Below are 26,004 nucleotides of genomic sequence, written 5' to 3'. Positions count from 1 at the left end.
TCATATTTGCGAATCGAACTAACCTTGAATGGTAATTAGAGACTGATAAGTAGCTTGCCCTAAGAATTACCCTGTATTCTCTCCCCTCTGTAATGTCAAATATGCAATCATATAAAATCCAGCCAAATAATATAAAATGGACAAACTACTACACAAAACAAACTACAGAATTTTATTATGCCCCTTTTACAAAATACCATATTGTACAAAACATATTTGGTTTTTGACTATTTTGTTTAATTTGTCACTACAGAAGTTGCCTCCAAGTCTAGGTCATATATAGAGGTTACTTTGAATTTCCGAGTCTTTGACCATTTTCTTCAGTATTTCCTTGATATCTGTTGAGTCCTACAGACAAAAGAAGAATGGATAAAAATGAACACAATGCTGACACACCTATGGTAACAATGCCATCACGGAGTGCTTCTAGCGAGCAATAGATTAGTCTACTTCTTTAAAATTTATAACTGGTTTTATTTTTCAATCTAAATTGGAGTATAGAAGGGAAAAGGCTAGCAATAACAAGGATTTTAATGCATTATATATAGTATATGGCTAAAACAAAGTGAACACCGTCAGTGTCCTTTTAAAACAAAATCGTAAAGGGACACTATAGTCACCAGAACCACTACAGCTTATTGCATTTGTTCTGGTGAGTAGAATCATTACCTTCAGGCTTTTTGCAGTAAACATTGTCTTTTCAGAGAAAATGCAGAGTTTACATTACAGCCTATGGATACCTCCACTGGCCACTCCTCAGATGGCTACTAGAGGTGCTTCCTGGGGCAGTGCTGCAGAGTGTGACGGACATTCAGTGTCTCCACCCTCTGCATGGAGACACTGAGCTTACCTCAGATAGATGCATTGAATTAATTTATCTTTACGAGGAGATGCTGATTGGCCAGGGCTGTGTTTGGCTTGTGCTGGCTCGGCCCCTGATCTGCCTCCTTGACAGTCTCAGCCAATTCAATAGTTTCCTACGGGAAACCATTGTGATTGGCTTTGAATAACATTCTGATTAGTTCAGCCAAGCAGGCAGATCAGGGGCAGAGCCAGCAGCAGCAGACTGAAATAAAGGTAAGATTTACTATATTTAGTGGAGGCAAGGAGGGCCAGATGGTGTTTTTAACACTATAGGGTCAGGAATTCATGTTAGTGTTCCTGACCATATAGTGTTCCTTTAACTTTCCACTATACCTCCAGGATGTCAATGAGTTGGACGACAGTCCTATATACCCTGGATGAGATATCACAGTTTGATGATGGTTTTTGTTTGTTTTTTACACAAAATTAGTGAGTAAATGGAAAATGTAGTTTACAACAGATATCCGACGAAACAATAGCCTCACTACACAATAAGCAAAGCCCATCATAAACAGAGCCAAAGAAAGCTTACCGCAGCCAGACGGCTCATGTTGGGACAGGACAGGAGAGGGCAGAAAGCCTCGATGGTGACGGAATCCAGCTTAGTGATGTCAGTGTAGCACTGGTAGAGGACGGCTGGAATCTCCCAAATCTGGCAGTAAGTCAGCACTGAAAGACAGACAATGAATCATCATCAAGGGAAACCAGTGACAGCCAGCACAGCCTGCAACTGTATCTGGGTTATTAACTAAAGCGAGAATTCAAAGTCAATTTTAAACTGGAGCCCAAAAAGCTGAACTTAAACAAATCCTCTAAGTCAGCTATGCTTTAAGTTCAGCTTCTCTCACCTTAAATTTGAAAATCACTTTGAATTTTCACCTAAGTAATTAACCCTGTTAGTGTATATCCACTGTCTGTGTACATGATTAACCCTGTTAGTGTATATCCACTGTCTGTGTACATGATTAACCCTGTTAGTGTATATCCACTGTCTGTGTACATGATTAACCCTGTTAGTGTATATCCACGGTCTGTGTACATGATTAACCCTGTTAGTGTATATCCACGGTCTGTGTACATGATTAACCCTGTTAGTGTATATCCACGGTCTGTGTACATGATTAACCCTGTTAGTGTATATCCACTGTCTGTGTACATGATTAACCCTGTTAGTGTATATCCACTGTCTGTGTACATGATTAACCCTGTTAGTGTATATCCACTGTCTGTGTACATGATTAACCCTGTTAGTGTATATCCACGGTCTGTGTACATGATTAACCCTGTTAGTGTATATCCACGGTCTGTGTACATGATTAACCCTGTTAGTGTATATCCACTGTCTGTGTACATGATTAACCCTGTTAGTGTATATCCACGGTCTGTGTACATGATTAACCCTGTTAGTGTATATCCACGGTCTGTGTACATGATTAACCCTGTTAGTGTATATCCATGGTCTGTGTACATGATTAACCCTGTTAGTGTATATCCACTGTCTGTGTACATGATTAACCCTGTTAGTGTATATCCACTGTCTGTGTACATGATTAACCCTGTTAGTGTATATCCACGGTCTGTGTACATGATTAACCCTGTTAGTGTATATCCACTGTCTGTGTACATGATTAACCCTGTTAGTGTATATCCACTGTCTGTGTACATGATTAACCCTGTTAGTGTATATCCACGGTCTGTGTACATGATTAACCCTGTTAGTGTATATCCACTGTCTGTGTACATGATTAACCCTGTTAGTGTATATCCACTGTCTGTGTACATGATTAACCCTGTTAGTGTATATCCACGGTCTGTGTACATGATTAACCCTGTTAGTGTATATCCACGGTCTGTGTACATGATTAACCCTGTTAGTGTATATCCACGGTCTGTGTACATGATTAACCCTGTTAGTGTATATCCACTGTCTGTGTACATGATTAACCCTGTTAGTGTATATCCACGGTCTGTGTACATGATTAACCCTGTTAGTGTATATCCACTGTCTGTGTACATGATTAACCCTGTTAGTGTATATCCACTGTCTGTGTACATGATTAACCCTGTTAGTGTATATCCACTGTCTGTGTACATGATTAACCCTGTTAGTGTATATCCACTGTCTGTGTACATGATTAACCCTGTTAGTGTATATCCACGGTCTGTGTACATGATTAACCCTGTTAGTGTATATCCACGGCCTGTGTACAGGATTAACCCTGTTAGTGTATATCCACGGTCTGTGTACATGATTAACCCTGTTAGTGTATATCCACTGTCTGTGTACATGATTAACCCTGTTAGTGTATATCCACGGTCTGTGTACATGATTAACCCTGTTAGTGTATATCCACGGTCTGTGTACATGATTAACCCTGTTAGTGTATATCCACTGTCTGTGTACATGATTAACCCTGTTAGTGTATATCCACTGTCTGTGTACATGATTAACCCTGTTAGTGTATATCCACGGTCTGTGTACATGATTAACCCTGTTAGTGTATATCCACGGTCTGTGTACATGATTAACCCTGTTAGTGTATATCCACTGTCTGTGTACATGATTAACCCTGTTAGTGTATATCCACTGTCTGTGTACATGATTAACCCTGTTAGTGTATATCCACTGTCTGTGTACATGATTAACCCTGTTAGTGTATAGCCACTGTCTGTGTACATGATTAACCCTGTTAGTGTATATCCACTGTCTGTGTACATGATTAACCCTGTTAGTGTATATCCACGGTCTGTGTACATGATTAACCCTGTTAGTGTATATCCACGGCCTGTGTACAGGATTAACCCTGTTAGTGTATATCCACGGTCTGTGTACATGATTAACCCTGTTAGTGTATATCCACTGTCTGTGTACATGATTAACCCTGTTAGTGTATATCCACGGTCTGTGTACATGATTAACCCCGTTAGTGTATATCCACGGTCTGTGTACATGATTAACCCTGTTAGTGTATATCCACTGTCTGTGTACATGATTAACCCTGTTAGTGTATATCCACGGTCTGTGTACATGATTAACCCTGTTAGTGTATATCCACGGTCTGTGTACATGATTAACCCTGTTAGTGTATATCCACTGTCTGTGTACATGATTAACCCTGTTAGTGTATATCCGCTGTCTGTGTACATGATTAAGGCTTGATGCTGAAACTTATTGCGGTTTTGTTCAATCATTCTAATAAATCCCATCATTTAGAAAACCACGCTGTGAACCCTATGGATTTTGTTTGTGGAAAACAGTAGGAGTGTGGACATTTAAAAAAAAATAAAAAAAAAATAAAAATCTACTTGTCCAAGGAAAATAAAAAACCTCAAATGGGAGGGGATTAATGGAGGGCACTGGGCAGAACCACTGAAAATTGCCCAGACCACCATATATAAGCATAAGGAACAAAGAGTTAAAATTAGTGAAAGGCTTAAAAGAAATTCTTTAGTGTCTTCAGGCAATGTTAAAGCAAAAAAAATAGAATAGAACTGTATATATACAGCCTGTGTGAAAGATTAGGAAAAATTAAACCAAATGAGATATATATATATATAAATCGGAATCCTGCTTTGCCTGGCCCAGCTAAGGTTCAGCTTAGTCTCTACTTCAGATTTACCCTCTGTTACATCTTTTGGTTACCTGCTTTTACCGGTATTACCAAATTATTTCCTGGATGTATGCTCTACTATTTAAGCTGTTTCGTTACAATTAAGGATTACACATACACGGACGAGCATAGCCGTAGCTATGTTATCACAATGGCACTGAAGGGGTTAACCAGGTATCGGGCACCTCATTAGCATAACCCTATTCGATTCCGACACGTCACTAAGGGGTGTAACTTGTTCGATCCCGGCCAGTCTGGGCGCGAAAGTGGTGCACACGCCCACAGCTTGGACTCAGTGGTTATGGATATTTAAGGGGCTCCCGTTGCTCATTGTACGTTTAGCCTCAGAAGAAGGCGCATGTAGTGGCGCCGAAACACGTGTCAGGCAGGCAGTTAGGGAGGATATGGTACGAGACTGTTCTTATGGACGAGCAGCTAGTAAGCTTAGCAATTTCGAGCAGGTCTTCATTAGAGTTACAAGGTTTTTCTAAAGAGGGGTGGTGATAAGGGGACAAGGGTTGGGAACTGAGCAATTGGTGATCCTCATTCCCAGATTGTGCTGGACGGCTGGTTGATAGTCAGCTTTTTCAAGCACTGCATGTCAGTCATTGGGTGCTCTCTCCACACCGATTTTGTTCCCGTACCCCCTTGAAGCCATATTCAAACTGTTGTATCGTCTATATATAAGAGGGGTGGTGATAAGGGGACGTTTGAAGTGTACTGAGCAATTACAAAGACAACGCTGTACGGCTGCTAGTTAGTTCCTTCTAGCGCCGTAAGACAAACAGTGACTGCTCGCTTTACGCTGAACTCGTTCCCGTACCCCCCGAGACAGTGCTCAAACAGCTGTATCGTTTCTAGATACATTATAACCGTCCAGATCAGGTCTCTACTTTATGATACACTTATTTCTCGTGTTATTCTTTTTTTGCTACAGTCCCTTTTATAGGCAGATTACCCTCTGCCACTGTATTTACCCCATCAGATTCCGTTTTGTTTTTTTGGATACTGTCAGTGGGTATTATACTGAGGGACAATCGCACTATATAACAGAGAGATGACAGTGCACTTGTGAGTCACAGTATAGATGTTGGGGGGCTCATTCTAATAGTAACCTCTAGGATATTACCTAAGGTCACTTATCCCCATCCAGCACGTTCTCACATTGATTTATATCCTCCCAATTTTTCATTTTTGTTTTCTTTTAGTTTTTCTATTCATTATTATTATTTTGTTTTGTTTTCTTGTTTTGTCCTCACTATAGGCATACTTTTATGCAGCAACTATTAAAAGTTACGTTTTATTCCCTGTATATATGTATGAATATTCACTAGGGGGCGCCCTATTCTCTCTGACCCACCAGGTCTGCTTCTCTATTTATGCCTGGCCCAGCTATCAGAGAGAGAAAAAATAACTAAATAGCGTTACTAACCTTTAACTAAATCTTCAGAGCACTTTTCTTATATCACAAACAACTGGTTAAGCTGCAAATGCCCTTAAAAATGGCTGCGAAGCTCAGTTATAAATAATGCTCAGAAAAGGGTCTGACACAGAGCTAGTTAAACACTGTTAAATAAACCGTGTTCTAGAGGAAACTGTGTACAGTGAAAAGTAACAAAATAATACATGAATAAAACAAATGAAAAGCAGGATTGTAAAGGTATTGTTAAAGCTGCGTATTATTGGAAATTACAAACAAAATAACAATTACTACCAAACTGTGCCTTTGTCGGCATCTACGCTAGTAATAGAATAGCTAATCTGCTGCAGCTAAAACCTAAAATAATCAAAGAAGGCTCCGTTTGAAACAACCCGCATAGTTATCACTAACAGGAAAAATGAGTTGCCTAGAACAAAGTCAGAATAAAATATATATTTTTTAAAATAGAAGAACAAAAAACAACACACAAAATAATGTGGAATCACTAGACAGTTGTAAAGACAAAGTCTGCTGGAGTGACTAAGTGAGCCAAGCCCCAACGCGCGTCTTGCCAATCAGGCAGTGTAGTGGAGCTCCCTGTACCCCGGCAGGGTACCTCCACCAAAGGGCTGCTTCCTAGCTGGAACCCGGAAACTGATAGCGGAACTCGCTCTCTTAGTGCTTACAAGGACTTTCCCTGCAAGCTGGAACAGCAGACACAGGGGTCAAATATCCCTTCCCTCCAGTAACTAGACGAGACACAGTTCTGGAGGTACAAACTCTTACAATCTTTATTTGGAACACACATCTTTTATGGGCAGACCCCCAAATGGGGTCTCCATTCAGTACAACACAATTCCAGGCAGGAGGGGGCTGGGTTACAGATAGCCATCTCCCATTTGGGAGGTACCAACAGCACATACAGATAAACACATTAACTATAGGGGGGGAACACTTAGGGGCTCTGTGCCACTGGAAGGAGAGGGGTTACACATATAAAACACATATCACTAGATAGCCCCGGGTCCCATCAAGCATACCTGTAAGTGGCAGTAGTATCAGATGAACAGAGCCTGAGAAATCATCGTCTAAAGTCTGGGGGAGTTCGAGGCTCTGTACATCCCCGAAATGAGTTCCATGGAGTTGCTTGGTTTAGTCCAGTGAATTGAAACTTCGCACCTAAACCAAGCAACAACCAATCAGCCAAAAGTAGCAAAACCAATTTGTGCCAATCAGCGCTTGGGGAGTAGAGGGGTTTTGCCGCCCAATCAGAAGAAAGGGCGCAAAACCCGGTTGCACCAATCTGCGCTCTGGGTGGAGAGGGACCCCTGTGGCTGCGTAGCCGACTCACAGCTCCAAGGATTCCGCTAGAGCTTGCGCCTCTCTCCGGCGGTTACCTCCACTTAGGCAGCCCCGGAGAGAGCGCTCTCTGGCAGCCACGAGCCTGGCCCCGTTGCTCCCGGGTAAGGGAAATGGGGATTATAGCTCCGTTAGGAGCAGGAAGGGCGATCCGAACCGCCGGTACACCAACAGTGTCCCCACCAACCTCAGGGACCAGTTCATGGAGTCCCAGTGTGAAGACCCTGCAAGGGCAGTGTATCTTTGGGCAGTGGGTGTCTGTGCGCGCATTGGGCAGGGTTTGTGTCTGTGAAAGAGAAAGTGAAGAGGTAGGCAGGTGGAGAGCACACAGTGCTCTGTCTCCTGCCAGTCACTTCATGTAGCGTGGCCAAGTGGACCGCACCGTATTAGAGGATCTTTATCCTCTATCCAGTCTGACAGCAAGTGCGGGTAGAGGAAACAGAAGCTCATCTACCACGGTCCGCTCAGCCACGCTACATAAAAGTACAGTGACGCACACAGAGGAGCGGGGGAAGGAGACAATGATACACAGGGGTAAGGGAATGGGACAATGATATAGCGAGGGCCTGGGAACAGGACAATGACACACACACACACAGAGGAGATGGGGGAAGTGGCAATGACACACAATGGGGCTGGGGAGAAAGACACATAAAGGGGAAAGTAAGAGATAAGGTACAAAGTGTAAAAATGGGGGATTAGATCCACTAAAGGGGATGAAAGACACAAAAATGGTCAGACATCAAATGATGGGATAAGAAACACAAAAAAAGGTAAGAAAAATAAAAGGTGGGTTAAGAGACACACAGGTGAAGATGCATTTTTTTTGTAAGGGGAGAGACAGCGTCAAAAATACTTGCACTGGCCCTTCATCCACTGCTACTCTGCAGACACCATGCTCACATACTCTGCATACACTATACTCACACAATGCATACAAAACACACACTGCATAGAGTATACAAACAATGCATCCACTATATGATGCCACAGACTACGACCTCAGTAATTCTGTTCCTCTGGGTTCTGGCAAGGCGCTCTGACTCAGTAGATCACGCTAGAACCGCAGTTTTGTCTTCTACTGAGGTCTGAAAGTGCTGGAAGTATAGTGCTCAAACGCTGTGCCCCAAACACTGTCATACTTCTAGCAGTCCTGCCGCTTGCCTGCGGCGGTGCTAAACACCAAAACAAACTGCCTGCCCACCGCCTGGAACTGCACATCCCATTCATGTCCCACTGCATGTCCCTACTCACAGTATTTTTTTTTTTTTTTAAATATTTTTTATTGTTTTATCACATCGTATCAACAAAACAGATAGCATTATAATAAATTATTTTACAAAAAATATTACACAATACAATACAATACAATACAAAACAATACAATACATTACAATACCATACGATACGTTGTTCGCTGAGATTAACCTTGGTAATAACTTAGTCGGTCTCAGGGAGTAATTTTAGTTTTAGTTTGAACCTATGGAGTAACCTCCGATGCACTAAAACTCCTCTTACAGTTACAGCGTAATACCCCGCGAACGACATATCGTTTCCCATGCCGACGGGATTACTGGGATAGCCAATTCCTTAAAGAACTCTCGAGAATAGGTTAACTCATGCATACTTGTACACTCAAGTTCCGCCTAACCCTCTCCTTCAATTTTCTTCAACCAGAAGGCATTATATACCTTCTTTGGGTCTCTTCCTTGAACCCTGTCCAACTGACCTTCCATTCCAAGTTGAAACCTGACTTGGGAAATCACCCTGTCCAAGGAAATTGGAGAAGAGTTCTTCCAGTTACGTGCTATACTTAATTTGGCCGCTATCATAAAATGAATATAAATTGCCTTTTCTTTTTGCTTTAGTGAATCAATATTAAGGTGGAGTAAAGCGTTCTCAGGTAGCTTTGGAATAGACACGCATAAAAGGTTCTCTAAATAATTAAATAATTCCTGCCACAACTTGCCTACGATCTCACATTCCCACCAGATATGCAGGAAGGTACCCAAGTCCCTTTTGCATCTCCAACATATCGGTGAGCTTGAACTATACATGCTGGCTATTCTTGTGGGCACTAGATACCATCTGTTAATGACTTTAAACAGAGTTTCTAATAAATTCAGACAATGTATAGTTTCACACGCTTGGGGTAGTATTGCACACCACTGTTCTTTGTTTATTATTATGTTTAAATCTTTCTCCCACTTTTGTTTTGCGATGATAACCTGAGGAGCCTCTAGTTTCAGTATAGCATTCATTGCCTTGGAGGAAACTTTCTCTATTTGTTTATAGTTTAAAAGTGAGCAGATCAGTTTGGTTCCTTCTTGGGGGTGTCTTATAATGTTTTGGGTTAAATAGTTTTTCACTCTCAAAAATGTAAATAGTTCCTTATTTGACAGTTGAAATTCTTGCTTTAATTGTGGGAAGGTTTTCATTTTTTCGTTGTTATACAGATTTTCTATTTGAGTTATCCCTTTTTGGATCCAACTTTTTATACTTAAGTCGTTAATATAATATGGGAGTAGTTCTACTTTAAGATTGTTTGTAATTTTATTCTCCATATTGGCTTTTTTTTTTATTTCTTTCCAGAATTCTAATATTGACTCTATACACAAGTTAGATTGCCTAATAGCCCGTAATTTCGGGTCTGTATACCTGTACCAAAGAATAGCACTCAATTCCTTTACTTGGCAGCTCTCACTTTTTGGATATACCATCCTTCCCTTTTTACACTATTCAATTGAGTTCTATATATATGAAAGAATTTGTTTGCTAAATAAATATCAATAATACTTGGAAAGCCCACGCCTCCCTCTTTAGTTTTTTGAGCCAGTAGAGTTTTGTTAATTCTCGGTCTCTTGTTCTTCCAGATGAAATTATTAAATTTTGTTTTGAATCATATCCAGCCATGGTCTGGGGATTTTTAAGGGGATCATTCGAAACATGTAGGCCCATTTGGGTAAGAGGTAGGCTTTTATAAGGTTCATTCTTCCCCACCATGTAATTTCAATTTTTTTCCATTTATTCAATGCATTCATCATATTTCTAAAACAGCTTAGAAAATTAACCTGCGCTAGGTCTGAGGCTTTCTTTGTCAGCAATATCCCTAAATATGGAGTGCTGGTATTAACCCAATTAAAGTTATATTTGTCCTTTATATGGTTACTGCTTGCTGTATCTAGGTTAATATCTAGAATTATGGATTTATTTTCATTTAATTTATAGTTCGAAACTTCGCTAAATCTCTTAACAGTTTTCATAAAAGCAGTGATAGATGTAACTGGCTTAGTTAGGGTGAGTATCAAATCGTCTGCATATAGTTTTAATTTCAGCTCTCTTTCTTTCGTGGTAATACCCCTTATTAGATTGTTTGATCTTATATTTATCGCCAAAATCTCCATAGTTATTATATACAAGATTGGGGAGAGCGGGCATCCCTGTCTTGTCCCGTTATGGAGATTAAACCAGTCCGCACATATATTAGGGCCTACTGTCCTAGCTGAGGGACCAGAATACAGGGACATTATGGCTCTATGAATCCAGCCCTGGTAGCCGAATTTCAGCAAGGATTTACTCATGAATTCCCAGTCGACCCTGTCGAACGCTTTTTCTGCGTCGACAGTTAGAATTGTCATAGGTGTTTCTGTTCTATTAGCTAGATCTATAATATCTGTTATACATCTTGTATTATCCGAAGAAATTCTTCCCGGAACAAATCCTATTTGGTCAGGGTCGATGATGTTGTCTAAGGTCGGTTTTATTCTGTTTGCTATAATTGCAGAAAAAATTTTCACGTCGGTATTTATAAGGGAAATTGGCCTATAGTTTTCCACCTCTCCCGGGTCTTTATTCTGTTTCGGAATGGGTAATATATTTGCCCTCAGCATCTCCTTTGGGAATTGTCCCTTATCGACTATATTATTGAATAAATCTGCTAAATGTTTTATAAGTAAATCTCCGAAAGTTTTATAAAATAAGTTTGAAAATCCGTCTGGGCCTGGGGTTTTATTGTTGTCCATTTTTTTGATGGCCTCTTCCACCTCTTGTGCTGTTATTAAGTTATTAAGACTTATTTTTTGATTCTCTAATATTACTGGAGTATTAATACCATCTAAATAATTGTCTATCTCCTTATCCTGAGTTACTAGAGAATATAATTCGCTGTAATAAGAGTTAAAGCATTGGCCTATGGATTTGGGGGAGATATATTCCTCTTCGTTCCTCTTTATTCTAGTTATTTTATTGGATGCGATTTTTCCTCTCAGCTTCTTAGTTAACAGTTTATCTGCTCTGTTACCTGTACTGTATTCTTTCAGCTTCAGTTTCCCCATTATCTTTATATTTTTCTCAATTCTGATTTGATTAGTTTGATTTTTGATCTCAACAATCGCCTCCGAGTTCTCTCTTGAGGGTGTTTGTTTGTTCTCTTTAGATTTTTTCTCTAATTTATCTAATAGGGGAGCTAATTCTTCTCTTTTAGACTTTCTAAGGTACGATTCTATACTTATTAAACTGCCTCTTATTGTGGCTTTAAAGGTACACCAGTTGTTAGAATGTGAAGTTTCGTCAGGTTGATTATCTAAAAAGAATCTTTCTATCTGAAATCTAAGAGCCTCTTGGTTTTTTTCCTTAGTGAGTATATAATCATTAATTCTCCATGTCGTACTATTTTTAGTATTCCACTGATCTTTCATAGTCCATATGTTAATACTATGGTCCGACCATGTGTTATTCCAGATATCACTTTTCACTAAATTTTCTAGTGCGTTTATATCCCCCCCAAACCATATCAATGCGCGAATATGAGTAATGGACTCTAGAAAAAAAAGTGTATTCCAGTTTTTCTGGATATGAAGATCTCCATAAGTCAAAACAATCAAACTCGTTCTTTATATTTCTAAGATTTTTTGCCATTTTAACTGTAGCTCTGTTCGCTTGAGTATTGAGGCTAAATTTCTTGTCTAAAACCGGATCCAACACACAGTTGAAATCGCCTGCCATCAAATATACTCCTGTCTTGATCGTTTCTGCCTGTTCCAAAATCCTTCTCAGTGTAACCACAGGAAAAGCATTTGGCAGGTAGATGTTGACCAGCGTATATTTAATTTCGTTTAGTTTACAAATTATAATTAAAAATCTTCCTTCCCTGTCCACGTATTGGTAGATTAATTCGAATTTCACTGTATTTGCCACAATTATAGCAACCCCCCTTTTCTTACTGTCGCTAAGCGAAGCCTGGAACACGTATGGAAATCTGTCCCCCCCCCATTTTACATTATCCCTCAGCCTCCAGTGCGTCTCTTGCAAAAAACCAACGTCTATCTTTTGGTTGACCAAAAAATCATATACTAATGCTTTTTTAGAAGGAGAGTTCAGGCCCTGAGTGTTAACTGATATCATTTTAACCATATTCCCCACAAAAGTCTCCCATCATCCCAGACGGCATGTTCAACACTAACAACAAAACAGGACAAACACTAAAACATTCATTCCCTTCCTTTCTAGTTGTACACCAGATAGGAAAGAATGGCCTCTCCCCCGTCGGAAAGGGTGGAGCCATTTTTTCGATAGGTGAATTTAGAATTTTCACCTTATCGGTTATTGTGTCTCAACCTCGGACACATGGCAGGGAGCAAAAAGAGAATGCCCTTAAGTGAGAAGTATCATATTTAGTTATATACCTGAGTGAGTTAACTTATTTTCTTACAGAGAGAAGAGAGAGGGAAAAAAATACATATTTTCTATCTAATCCTACAGCATCTTATCTATAATATCCTGCGTTTTGTTACCTCTTCTATCTTAAATTCTGCTTACTCTCCCTTCCCCTCTTTTTTTTTCCTTTTTCTTTAAATATCCAGAAACCTATTTGTGCCTCTTTATCGCTTTTGTGAGTAATGCACCTTTTAACCAAAAACTTCTTAGAGGAGAGAGAAAAAAAAAAAAAAAAAAGAAAGGAAAAAAAAAAAAAAAAACACAACTCTTTTTCTGTTACATATTATCTATTTCTTCCACTTAACCTTTTAATTTTTATCCCTTAAGCCCTGTCAAGGCCTTTTACTAGTGCTTTTGTGCTTTGTACCATTTTACGTGCTTTTATCTTCTTCACCCTCTTATGTTTTGTAAACCTTACTCCTTATCTTTAAACTATATGTACATCATTCTGTATGAGTCAAAAAAAAAAAAAAAAAACCACAACTCTTTTTCTACTACATATTATCTATTTCTTCCAATTAACCTTTTATTTTTATCCATTAAGCCCTGTCAAGGCCTTTTACTAGTGCTTTTGTGCTTTGTACCATTTTACGTGCTTTTATCTTCTTCATCCTCTTATATTTTGTAAACCTTACTCCTTATCTTTAAACTATATGTACATCATTCTGTGTGAGAGAAAAAAAAAAAAAAAACCACAGCTCTTTTTCTACTACATATTATCTATTTCTTCCAATTAACCTTTTATTTTTATCCATTAAGCCCTGTCAAGGCCTTTTACTAGTGTTTTTGTGCTTTGTACTATTTTACGTGCTTTTATCTTCTTCACCCTCTTAAGTTTTGTAAACCTTACTCCTTATCTTTAAACTATATGTACGTCCTTCTGTATGAGTAAAAAAAAAACAAAAAAAAAAACTCTATTTCTACTACTTTTTATCTATTTCTTCCGTTACCATTTTATTTTTGACCTTTAAGCCCTGTCAAGGCCATTTATTAGTGCTTTTGTGCATGTACTATTTTACGTGCTTTTATCTTCTTCACCCTCTTATGTTTTATAAACCTTGCTCCTTGACTTTAAACTATAAGTACAGCATACTGTGTGAGTCGTAATCTTTAAAAAAAAAAAAAAAAAAAATTGAACTTTGTTCAATTATTATTTGATCTTTGTTAGTTCCATCCAACTGTTCAATGATTCTTTAGAGTCAAAGTTTTCAGCTTTCCCATTCCAGAACACCCTTAGCGTTGAAGGGAAGCCCCATCTATAATTGATATTTTTCTGTCTCAGGGTCGGTAGTAAGTCTTTGAAGGTTTTTCGCCACGTTCTAGTTGAGAATGATAGATCTTGAAATATGATCAGATTCTTAAACCTTTCCTCCAATGTCTGCTTATTCCTCATAGCTGCCATTATTCGTTCTTTTGTTTTGTAAGAGTGAAATTTTACCATTACATCCCTTACGAGAGTCTCCGGAGCGTTGTAGGGTTTAGGCAGTCGATGGCACCGGTCTGTCATATAATCATGAGTATCCCCATCTGGTATCAAATTTTTAAAGAATTCCAGGAGAAATCCTTCAAGCTTTTCGTTGGAAACCTCTTCTGGAATGTTTCTTATTCTGATGTTAGCTCTTCTGGATCTATCTTCCAGATCGCAGATTTTAGTTTCCAGTACTCCTATTTTGTTTGTAAGTCCTGCAATCGTTTCTTGACTTATGTTGTATTTTTTTTCAAATTTTTTGAAGTTTTCCTCCATTTCAGCAAGTTTGACTTGAATCGTTTTAAATTCCTGCTTTAATTCTCTCGTATTAGCCGTCATGTCTTCACCTATGGCTCTATGGAATTTCTCCAGATTTTTTGTCAGTATATCTTCCGTCATAGTTGTTTTTAGTTGAGCCTCTTTATTTAAGCTGTAATTTATTTCCATATTCTCTTCAGAGTCTTCTGGGTTAATTTGAGGCTTTTGTTGTGAAGGTGAAAAATACCCCGAAAGTCTTTTATCAGGCTGGAGCTCTTTCCTTTCTTTTTTCTTCCTCTCCTCTAGAGCTTTTTTTGTAGCCATGTCTTTCTTTGTTAGACCTTTTCCTTAGTTTCTAGGTGTTTGTTGTTGTCCTTGCCTTTATATAAACGGTGTTAGCGGAGGATGCTGGTGGAGGGGGGTTAATATGGCAGGTGTAGCAGGGTTTGACCGAGTTGTAAAAAAAAAAAAATAAATAAATAAATAAATAAAAAACACACGACCGGAAACTTAATTTTTAGAGATTTTTAGAGATTTTAGAGATTTTATGAAGCAGTATTTTGCTTTTTGCTCTTTGCTCTTTACTCTTTTACTCTGTTAGGTATTTCTAATAGCCCACTTGTCCTCTATGGCATTTGAAATACCTCCGGCTTTATACAAGCTTTGTTCAGGGTTGGTAGTTTAATAGAAATAAATTCCCGCTTCAAAGTCGCTTGAAATGGTTTGCATAAATGGCTTGGCAAAAAGTAAATTAGTGAGGGTTGGGAAGTATGTTAGTAAAGGCTAAAAAAATAATTGTTTGTGTCTTTTTCTCCCTTTTGTTATTTTTCTTAACACTTCCCTTGGTAATTGCCCTCAGTAATGCCCTTGGTGGCTTGGTAGCTTTAGTCTTTAGTCTTTCCAGCCCCCAATTTTTTTAACCACTTTTTAACCACTTTCACACATTGTACCTTCTCTCAGTAGCTCGTCCCTGCTGGTCTGGTTACCTTCGCGTTTTTTTTTTTTTTGCCGCTGTCTCTCTGATCAATCTGGTCGGTCTCCCTGTGGACTCCCCCTCCTCTCCTTCACCTCCGTTCACAACTACCTTGTTATTGTTATTGTTCTCCGGTTTGCAGCGTAGCTGATCGGCAAGTTATTGAAGCGTACAAACAGCGTTCAGTTCAGCGTCTCTCTCTCTCTCTCTCGTATCACTTTGTCCGTTCACACTCGCGCTCTCTGCGCTCTCTGCATCTCACTCGCGGGCATTCCTGGACCCGCCTCACGACGTCAACGCCTTCACGTCATCCGTCCTCTGCCTATTTCAAACATCTACTCACAGTATTGTGCAGTGTGTACGAGGATATCACAAAGCTCCACAGCAATAAAACACACAGTAATGTGCAGTGTGTACGAGGATATCACAAAGCTCCACAGCAATAAAACACACAGTAATGTGCAGTGTGTACGAGGATATCACAAAGCTCCACAGCAATAAAACACACAGTAATGTGCAGTGTGTACGAGGATATCACAAAGCTCCACAGCAATAAAACACACAGTAATGTGCAGTGTGTACGAGAATATCACAAAGCTCCACAGCAATAAAACACACAGTAATGTGCAGTGTGTACGAGGATATCACAAAGCTCCACAGCAATAAAACACACAGTAATGTGCAGCGTGTACGAGGATATCACAAAGCTCCACAGCAATGAAACACAGTAATGTGCAGTGTGTACGAGGATATCACAAAGCTCCACAGCAATGAAACACAGTAATGTGCAGTGTGTACGAGGATATCACAAAGCTCCACAGCAATAAAACTCACAGTAATGTGCAGTGTGTACGAGGATATCACAAAGCTCCACAGCAATAAAACACACAGTAATGTGCAGTGTGTACGAGGATATCACAAAGCTCCACAGCAATAAAACTCACAGTAATGTGCAGTGTGTACGAGGATATCACAAAGCTCCACAGCAATAAAACACACATTAATGTGCAGTGTGTACGAGGATATCACAAAGCTCCACAGCAATAAAACACACAGTAATGTGCAGTGTGTACGAGGATATCACAAAGCTCCACAGCAATAAAACTCACAGTAATGTGCAGTGTGTACGAGGATATCACAAAGCTCCACAGCAATAAAACACACATTAATGTGCAGTGTGTACGAGGATATCACAAAGCTCCACAGCAATAAAACACAGTAATGTGCAGTGTTTACGAGGATATCACAAAGCTCCACAGCAATAAAACTCACAGTAATGTGCAGTGTGTACGAGGATATCACAAAGCTCCACAGCAATAAAACTCACAGTAATGTGCAGTGTTTACGAGGATATCACAAAGCTCCACAGCAATAAAACTCACAGTAATGTGCAGTGTGTACGAGGATATCACAAAGCTCCACAGCAATAAAACACACAGTAATGTGCAGTGTGTACGAGGATATCACAAAGCTCCACAGCAATAAAACTCACAGTAATGTGCAGTGTGTACGAGGATATCACAAAGCTCCACAGCAATAAAACTCACAGTAATGTGCAGTGTGTACATGAATAGATAATGGATATGTGCAGCACAGGGAGTCACAGAGCTTCACAGCAATAAACCTCCCAGCAAGTAAGGATTTCGGGAGATGTACGGAGGAGATGAAACAAATGCAACACAATCCTAAATTTGCATTATCCAGTTTCCCAACTTTAGTAGGACTCTTACCTGCTCCAGGCAGACCGTCTACAATATTGGGCTGCTCCATCAGAGTGCAGGGAGTACGCTCTGTGTACGTTTTTGTTTTTAAAGCTTTTAGAAACGGGACAGGGAGGTCGTAAGTGGATTCTGTGGTTTTGTATTCTGCGACAGGACAGGTGGAGAGCACAGTTACTGACAATCCTTCCTTCTGCAGACTGCTAAACACCTGATGGAGGGCAAAATCAGAACATCACACATCAATGTAATACGTCTAACGCAGCGCTTAGCATGAGAAACCCATTAAATTCAACACAGAATCGATGACAAAGGATTGAAAAAGAGATTAACCCCTTAAGGACACATGACGGAAATATTCCATCACGATTCCCTTTTATACCAGAAGCTGTGTCCTTAAAGGGTTAAACTTCAGATTCAATCAAACAAAAGTGTTATTTCTAGAAACACACGGAGAACAGACAAGGAACTGCAAAGTTTAAGACAAAAAGTTATTTAAAAAAATAAATCTCAAATTCTTCCTTTTTTCCCCCAGATTAACTGTTTTAACGTAGAATTAGCAAATGTTTACCCAATTCTCAATTCAGAGAGTAAGTCAGGTGGTTTTAATGTAACTTTTCAAGCACCATACAGTGTGCTTTGGTGGTTATGGTGCCTGGTGCGTTCCTTTCAAATAAATGTTTTAATTAGGAGAGAACAGGTTTACAGGAAACAGAATAAAAAGTCCGAATGTAGAACTGGCAGAGAGTATCCTCTGATAAAATGTAACTCTATAAATATATTGTTTCTCTTCATTATTGAAAATATTTCAAAGCAAAAACATTATTTAGCATTTTGTATAAACCAGATCACGTAAGGCATGGACTGATTTTATTCTGGAAATTCAATGTCACCAATGGCTTAGCTCCTCCCCTCGTGGCTGACAGGACAGGAAGTACAGACTATAAAAGGCGCCTCTCCCCTCCCTTGATCCTCAGTCTTTTCTCTGTTCTCTTGGCTACAGGACATTTCTCTCTAGGGCCTTATGCTGCAGTCTTCCCAAAGTTAGTTCTTTGTAAATGGTTTACTTAATAGTTTAGATTGTTTACTGATTTTATCTTTTTTATTTGGAATTTCAGTTACCTTAAAGTACCTATGCTCTGGCTAAAAAGTTAAGTTTTCCCTGTGTGAGTGTGACGCTAATACAGGACAAATGGTATCCTAGCCCACCTTGAGCAGATGGATTGTGGCTGCAATTGTTAAAAAGTATGAAAGTCCAGATTCTGGATGGGATGAAGGCACATTCAACTAGGGCTCTCTCGTCCTCATGGGCAGCTGCAGCAAACGTGTGCTCACAGCACACACACACACACCATGCAGCCAGCACATACACACAACATGCAAGCAGCACGCACACACACACAAAACATGCAACCAGCGCACACACAAAACATGCAACTAGCGCGCACACACACACAGACATGCAACCAGCGCGCACACAAACACACAAAACATGCAACTAGCGCGCGCACACACAAACATGCAAACAGCGCGCACACACACAAACACACAAAACATGCAACCAGCGTGCGCACACACACACACAAATATGCAACCAGCGCGCACACACAAACATGCAACCAGCGCGCGCGCACACAAACATGCAACCAGCGCGCGCGCACACAAACATGCAACCAGCGCGCGCGCACACAAACATGCAACCAGCGCGCGCGCACACAAACATGCAACCAGCGCGCGCGCACACAAACATGCAACCAGCGCGCGCACACACAAACATGCAACCAGCGCGCGCACACAGAAACATGCAACCAGCGCGCACACACAACATGAACATGCAACCATGGCGGCGCACACACACAACATGCAACCATGGCGGCGCACACACACAACATGCAACCATGGCGGCGCACACAACATGCAACCAGCGCACACACACAACAGACATACAACATGCAGCCAGCACATACCAGTAGATGCCATTTACAGAGCTGCTACTTGGTCATTGTGAGGTACTTCAGTCTCAATGTCCGATCAGCTAAGGATTTTTAATTTGGTCATGAAATCCTTTTTTTTTTTTTACGTATAATTTAAATTTTACACTACATCTGTACTCAGTTGCACATGCTTGTTTTGTTTTTGCTTCCCACTCTTGTAGTTTGTTTAGTTTGGATATTGCCCATAGGAGAAGGTGGCATGTCCAGGAATAAGAAAATGTATTCAAATTTACCGTCATTTTATCACCCTGGATAAAACCATGGCAGCTTCAACCCCCTCCCCCCCCCCTTGTTACTTTTAATAAGTACTTGTTACTAGACTGAGGATCAATGGAGTGGGGGCTTCTTTTATAATTTCTACTTCCTGTCCTGCTCGCCAAGAGAGGAGAAGCTACCCATTGGTGATGCCGCCATGGATTTATCCAGTAAAAGAAAATGACGGTAAGTATGAATAAATTAAGACAAGTGAGCATCTTCCAGCTTACAGACAATGCTACCTCTCACCTAGCAGAAAATAATGCACCAGGCAATCATAAACAATGCATCAATTAGCTCTCTGACCTATAGGAAATCAGTTAACAGCGAGTGGTAATACTGGCTACATTACAGCCAGGAAATATTGTACGATGGATCCGCCAGCCAGTTATTAAAGGAACATTATAGTCACCCAGATCACTTCCACTCAATGTGAATGAGAAGCATTAGATGCAAGTACAGAAGGAAAAAGGTAAGATAACCTTTACTGCACACGGGGGAGGGAGATCTGTATATAAATAGGGACAGGAGTACTATAGTAATATACAGGCTTGTATTCCTCACACTATAGTGGAAGTGCCAGTCCAGCTACATTACATTAAGTTATTAATACACAATGCTACGTTACAGCCATCTCATACACTGCCACAATGTGATATTTCCACTTGCCTTCTCACACCACTGGAACAGCTGGTCTTCTGCAACATGGCAGGTGCACTGACAGACCAAGACCTGGAATAAAGGTGAGAAGATCAACCTCGGTCATCAAATTCCAATTAAGGAAGCGGTGTATTTAGAATTACTGATTTTTTTTTTTTATCCTTTGATTTCTTGCATACAGCTTGAAAAACCTAAAGGAATTTAAATATGTTGTAGTCCGAGGCCGGGGAGGAAAACGCAGATCTCTCGCCTGTTTTTGATTGACCAATAGAAAGTGCAGAATGATGAGGATGATGCTGGTGCGGACATTCTCACCTGTTTCGTGGTCGACCAATAGAAAGTGCAGGATGGTGAGGCGGGAAGACTTGCATTGCTGGAGTCTCGGCATCTTTCATTCCACAATCGGATAGACCCGGCTAATTCCCAATTCCCGGAGCTCAGGATATGAGACGATGCGAAGGCTGCAGAGAGAGTGACACACCGAGAAATGTAAACAGGAAACTCTCCAAACTAGAGAGAATCGGTATTTACAGTTTTACACGATAAAAACATTACATAAACAGATAATCACAGCTAACGCTCACGTACAGCATTTCATACTCTGCAGTGAGAAGAAACCAAGAAATTACCCATTAATTGTGCTATGGGCAAAGCAAGGGTTTCTGGTAGCTATCTCTCAACAACAGAAAGCGGACACGGGAAGTAAAACCATGACATCATATTGGGAAAGATGAGCAAAACTAATATTTTTGTGCTTATTTTTTGGGGGGATAAAGAAGATTATTATTAATAATAGAACAATAAAAACCATAAATGGCAATAATGTGTGTGGGTCTAGAGGGAATTAAATTCAGTTCGGCTGTAGTGCTTATGGTGCAAGGAGCACCCTGGCGCCATCTCATGGTAAGATGTCAAATCGATTTTAGCATAGTTTGACAACATAATTGGATACCGCCTGGCACCCACACTGAATATGGAATTCTCCAGTAGGAAAGGGTGGATTTCAGTAGAATAAGGCCCGGCCGACGCAAGAATGTTCTTATTGGCTGAGATAACTAAGCTCTCTGGCAATTCCAGCAGTCCTCGATGGTCCTGCTTTATTCCATAGAACAATTCAACTTCTCCTGCTAGGGGAGACCAAGTGCCGCACTGGCAAGGCTAAAACACATGTAACATTACAATATTTAGTATTATTATCCTACTAACCTGCTGCATTCCCTCCAATGGCCAATATTACATTACGACACGGCAGCTTCTGGTCTGGGGAGCTCTGAATGCTTGTGACAGTCGCAGGACTCCAGGAGATAACAACCTCTCTGTAACAAATATTGGACAACCGATCACAACCAGTGAATAATGTCTCCGCCTGTTTACAATGGGAAGAAACCGCTTTCCTTTACAGTTTTATTAAGCCGTAAGTCTAGCAATGCACTACCCCTGCTGCTGGTAGGCTTCTCCAGGCATCCACTAACATTTGAGGGAAGAAACGTAGATAAATACTGCATGTTACACAACTGTCTTGCTATACAGGGAACGGCCTGCATTTCCCAGTCTAACTCTGCCCCCTCCATTATCCTGCATCTCTGGGATCTCAGACTTACTACCATTGGCACCTTATTCTAATGCCAAATACATACTATGTCCTGAGACCCTGGCGCACGCCCAATCTGAATGGGTAAATGTAGCGGATGGGATTAATGCAGAGCTAACACCTGGAAGAATGAAGGTCATTTAGCATTAAAGTATTTTCATGTTAACGATATTAGAAAAGCTCTCTGGACGGGACAGTTCCTCAGTCCTTCACCCCAGTAAATGCTCTTAAAACACTTATTTGGCAACATGACCACCCATGATTCTCAGCAGCCCTTTGGAAAGTGCCCCAGGCGTGTACTACTTGAATAATACTGTATGAACACACACACATACAGAGCACCCGAGTTGGCACACAGTGTAAATAATTATTTAAATAAAGACTTTTTTTTTATTTTTATTTGTTTTAAACATTATTCTCTAATTAAACCTAAAAGAGCAGCTATAGAGTTTTAAAGTGGCTCTGTTATTTTCAGGGGTCTCTGTATATTTAGTAAAAATCCCTCTCTACACACTTATCACGGCTTCTATCCGTTTACAAAGCCGGCATGGAATGCTTATCCCACAATCCTCCCCAGCTCAGAATGGAGTGTTATTGAACAGGAACAGACCACCACTGATCTGAACGATCGGTTCCTGTTTGCAGGGTCTCTTGTTGAGGAGGGATGGCTCTGTCTGTAGCAGTACCAAGCCTTTGCAGATGATGGGTTAATGGAGGCACAGGTTACAAAGGGGGCAGACGCTACCACAGATACTTTTATTCTACGCAAGGGGCGCCCAAGAGGTAGATCCCAAAATGATTTTAACCTACAGCTTCCATGATGCTTTGTCATTCTAATGCTTTCTAAAAGGCATGCAAAGCATCATTGGAGTTGTAGTTATTATTATTATTATTGCCATTTATATAGCGCCAACAGATTCCGTAACGCTTTACAATATTATGAGAGGGGGGATTTAAAGGGACACTATAGTCACCCAGACCACTTCAGACCAATGACCTCCAGGTTTTAACTCTTCAGATGTAAATATAGCAGTTTCAGAGAATGCTGTATTTACATCGCAGGGTTAATCCAGCCTCTAGTGGCTGTCTCCCTGATTAGATTCTATCAGACTTCTACTCAGAACCCTCTCTCCTAAAGGGTACTAGGCAACTAGTCCAGTGTGTATTTAGTCAAGTGTGTTCTCTATTGCAATTGTTGCAATCTCTAAGCTAACACCTTTGCAATACTGGCTACGTCCTGATACTCATTTGCAAGAATTCTATGTTGCAATCATACTGTGTGTCAATATGTCTTAGGGGCGTGATAGGACTTTCTTCTACTAGCATTTTGCTTATATTTAGGGTAGATTCGTTGTAATCACCCCTTCAGAACCCCTTTGCATCCTTCTCTAGACATATTGTTCTCACAGGCGGCTCAGCAAGGTTATTTGGCATTATGAGTCTCTCCTCTCTGGGATTCACTATATGGTGTTTGTGTATAGCAGGTAGTTGGAATATTTATCTAATAAAGCATTTTTTATTTTTATTTTTTTCATTCGATTGTATACAGACCAGTCTCTATTTCTATAGATATCTGAGGTTTTGATCTAGGGTCAACTTGTTTGAACCCTTGATCACTTTCCTTTCTCTTTTTTCAAGTTACTAGGGTTGCCCCCTGCCTCTCGGATATCTAGTAGACATCACACATTCACCTTATTAGGAGTCTGTGTTTCTTTTTGTTTTTTCGTAAAGGCGCTTCTGCAACGCTGAATGCGAAAATCGCATTCAGCGTGCAGAACATCCATAGAAAAGCATTGAGAAATGCTTTCCTATGGACTGTTTGAATGCGCGCGCGGCTCTTGCCGCGCATGCGCATTCCGCTCCACTCGGGAGCGGACGTCAGCGGGGAGGGGAGGTCACCAGCGCCGAAGGAGCCCGGCGCTGGATTACAGTAAGAAGCCGAAGGGGTTTTAACCCCTTTAGCGCCAAGGGAGAGGGGCCCTGAGTGGGGGGTCCTAAGGAGTATATAGTGTCAGGACACTATAGTAATTCTTTAACTATAAATAGGACAATTAAAAGAAAAATTACAGGAACAATATTTTGAAGAGGACCCTGCTCAAACGCTATAGTTCTACAACATCTGAGGAATCTACGTTTTGGGCATCTCTGTTCTACGCAATATGGTGGTAAAAGCCATCAGAATTAAAATCACCTGCCTATTGTGTAGGCTCCCTACAGAATTGAAGGTACACTAAGGATCAGAATATGCCTTATTGAAGTATTCCCAGCAGAAGCTGCGAGGGGTCGGCCATTTAAAATAAATAATCAGACCTTTTCATTTAATATAAAATTATTATGATGATGATAATGCCCGGTCAGTCGGCAGAGGTAAAATAAGCAGGATTACCTTGGAAATTATTTGTTGCAATAAGACAGGTCTGTATCCAGAAAAGATCCCGAACTATTGATCTTTATAATCCAATCGAAATAATAGCAATGCTCGAATAATGGATTAGTTTCAGAATATTTGTAAATCTGCCATTTTGCAAAGTGACACGTTTCTTTACCAATTCACGGTTTAGTAAATAAACCCCATTAGCAAAATTTAAAAGTCCAGGTTGTAGAATTTTATATCATTTTAACTGAATGAACTTGCCTGGGCTCATAAACCACCCAAACCGTGCAAATTACAAGATACATCAACTGATTCATGTAATGATCGTACGCTGACATAAACCTAGCAAACTCAGTTTAATTAATAGACTACTGAGCTTACGCTCACTGGGGCCACTTTCTTTCTCCAATCTATGCTGTATGATGAGAGTGCCTGCTGATCTACAGAAGGGTGAAGCTTGCCTGAAGAGCTTACATTCTACACAATATAAACAGGTCACTAGGTCACTGTATGAGTGTTTGAAATTAGTTTGTACGTTGTTCCCAGAACACATCACTACAACAGTGATGGGCAGTACATGAAAAGTCATGCCCTGTGTTATGCAGAATTCATATAATTAATATTATTAATAAATCCTGTAGCATATGAATGCTGTACACACACAGCAGGGCATTCCCCATGTACTGCCCATCCAGAGGATGAAATTATTTGTGACCAGTAAATCTGGGTGTCTGGCAACCCTGATAGGATTTGCAGGACTTACCTTTTCTTTTCTAACTCCTTCTTAATCTCTTTGTCTTCCTCTTCATCCTCCTCTTCCTCCTCCTCATCTTCATCATCCTCCTCTACAGCCCTGGAGAACACAGACATCACCTCCCCAAAAAACGTGGCCATTCTCAGTGCTGAAACCTGCTCTGTGCTGCTTCCTGGTCTCCCCAGGCTGAGCGCAGGCCATGAGAGATGACACAGACACCCAACTCCCAGGCTGGGCCAGGCCTCACTGTGCTGGGGGTGGACCTAGCCGGCAGTGAGCGCTAGTCACCAGCAGAGGGCGACAGAGAACATGCACAGACGTACAATGGGAAAGTGCGGTGCTAGCAGTACAATAACAATACCACTAGATGGCGATAAACCTAGCCGGCAGTGAGCGCTAGTGACCAGCAGAGGGCGACAGAGAACGTGCACAGACATACAATGGGAAAGTGTGGTGCTAGCAGTACAGTAACATTACCACTAGAGGGCGATAAATCTTTGATAATTTTTTTTTCAATATATTAAAAGAGTGTTCTCCATCCTTTTAGCACCTGGGGACCAGAGGCGTATCTAGGATCATGAAAAAGTAAAAAAGTAAATTTTTAAAGGTGCTGTTCGTATACACGTTCTCCACCATGTAAAGGGAAATGAAAGAAACATATGCAGCATTATATTTTGCTTCCTAATCCTCTCTGTCCCATAAAAAATTAAATTATAAAAAAGAATTTAAAGTTTCTGAGGTTTCTAGCAGTCACTCAAAGCCCTGCGTGCGATATGCAATCACTGCAACTCATGAAATAGCAAAGCTCCATATACGATGCCAATAATAATCTGTGTTATCAACCTCAAATCATAAATACATATTTACACCATGTTTAGACTTGTGTGAGGATGGTGATGTGCCAGAGGAATGTTGGTCACCATATTGCAATCATAGAAAAATAAGAGAAGGGTCAGCGCTAATAAAATCGAAGTAAGGTAGACAGTGGCC

The 26,004-nt window shown here is 40.5% G+C and overlaps 1 protein-coding gene across 1 annotated transcript; it reads right to left on the bottom strand.

Annotated features, from left to right (window-relative positions):
• Positions 1–215: 215 nt before the first annotated feature.
• PSMG1 (proteasome assembly chaperone 1) lies at positions 216–25,273 on the bottom strand. The gene is made up of 7 exons (XM_063442453.1): positions 25,024–25,273; positions 21,502–21,611; positions 20,611–20,756; positions 20,305–20,367; positions 17,399–17,597; positions 1,397–1,533; positions 216–348 (listed from the first exon to the last, which is right to left on the bottom strand). The coding sequence occupies exons 1-7, from the start codon at positions 25,152–25,154 to the stop codon at positions 274–276; spliced, it is 861 nt and encodes a 286-aa protein (XP_063298523.1). The 5' UTR covers positions 25,155–25,273; the 3' UTR covers positions 216–273.
• Between the last annotated feature and the right edge of the window lie 731 nt (positions 25,274–26,004).

The sequence above is a fragment of the Pelobates fuscus genome, chromosome 1, assembly GCF_036172605.1.
Source record: "Pelobates fuscus isolate aPelFus1 chromosome 1, aPelFus1.pri, whole genome shotgun sequence".
Taxonomy (NCBI): Eukaryota; Metazoa; Chordata; class Amphibia; order Anura; family Pelobatidae; genus Pelobates; species Pelobates fuscus.
The sequence above is the reverse complement of the archived record's forward strand: the minus strand, read 5'-3'. Positions and strand labels throughout refer to the sequence as shown.

Coding starts and splice junctions, on each gene's coding strand:
- PSMG1 (XM_063442453.1), bottom strand. CDS start 25,154: ATGGCCACGTTTTTTGGGGAGGTGATGTCTGTGTTCTCCAGGGCTGTA. Junction 1,534..17,398: donor AGACGGTCTGCCTGGAGCAG/GTAAGAGTCCTA, acceptor TCTGTCTTTCAG/TGCTGACTTACTGCCAGATT. Junction 349..1,396: donor ACATGAGCCGTCTGGCTGCG/GTAAGCTTTCTT, acceptor TTTTGTCTGTAG/GACTCAACAGATATCAAGGA.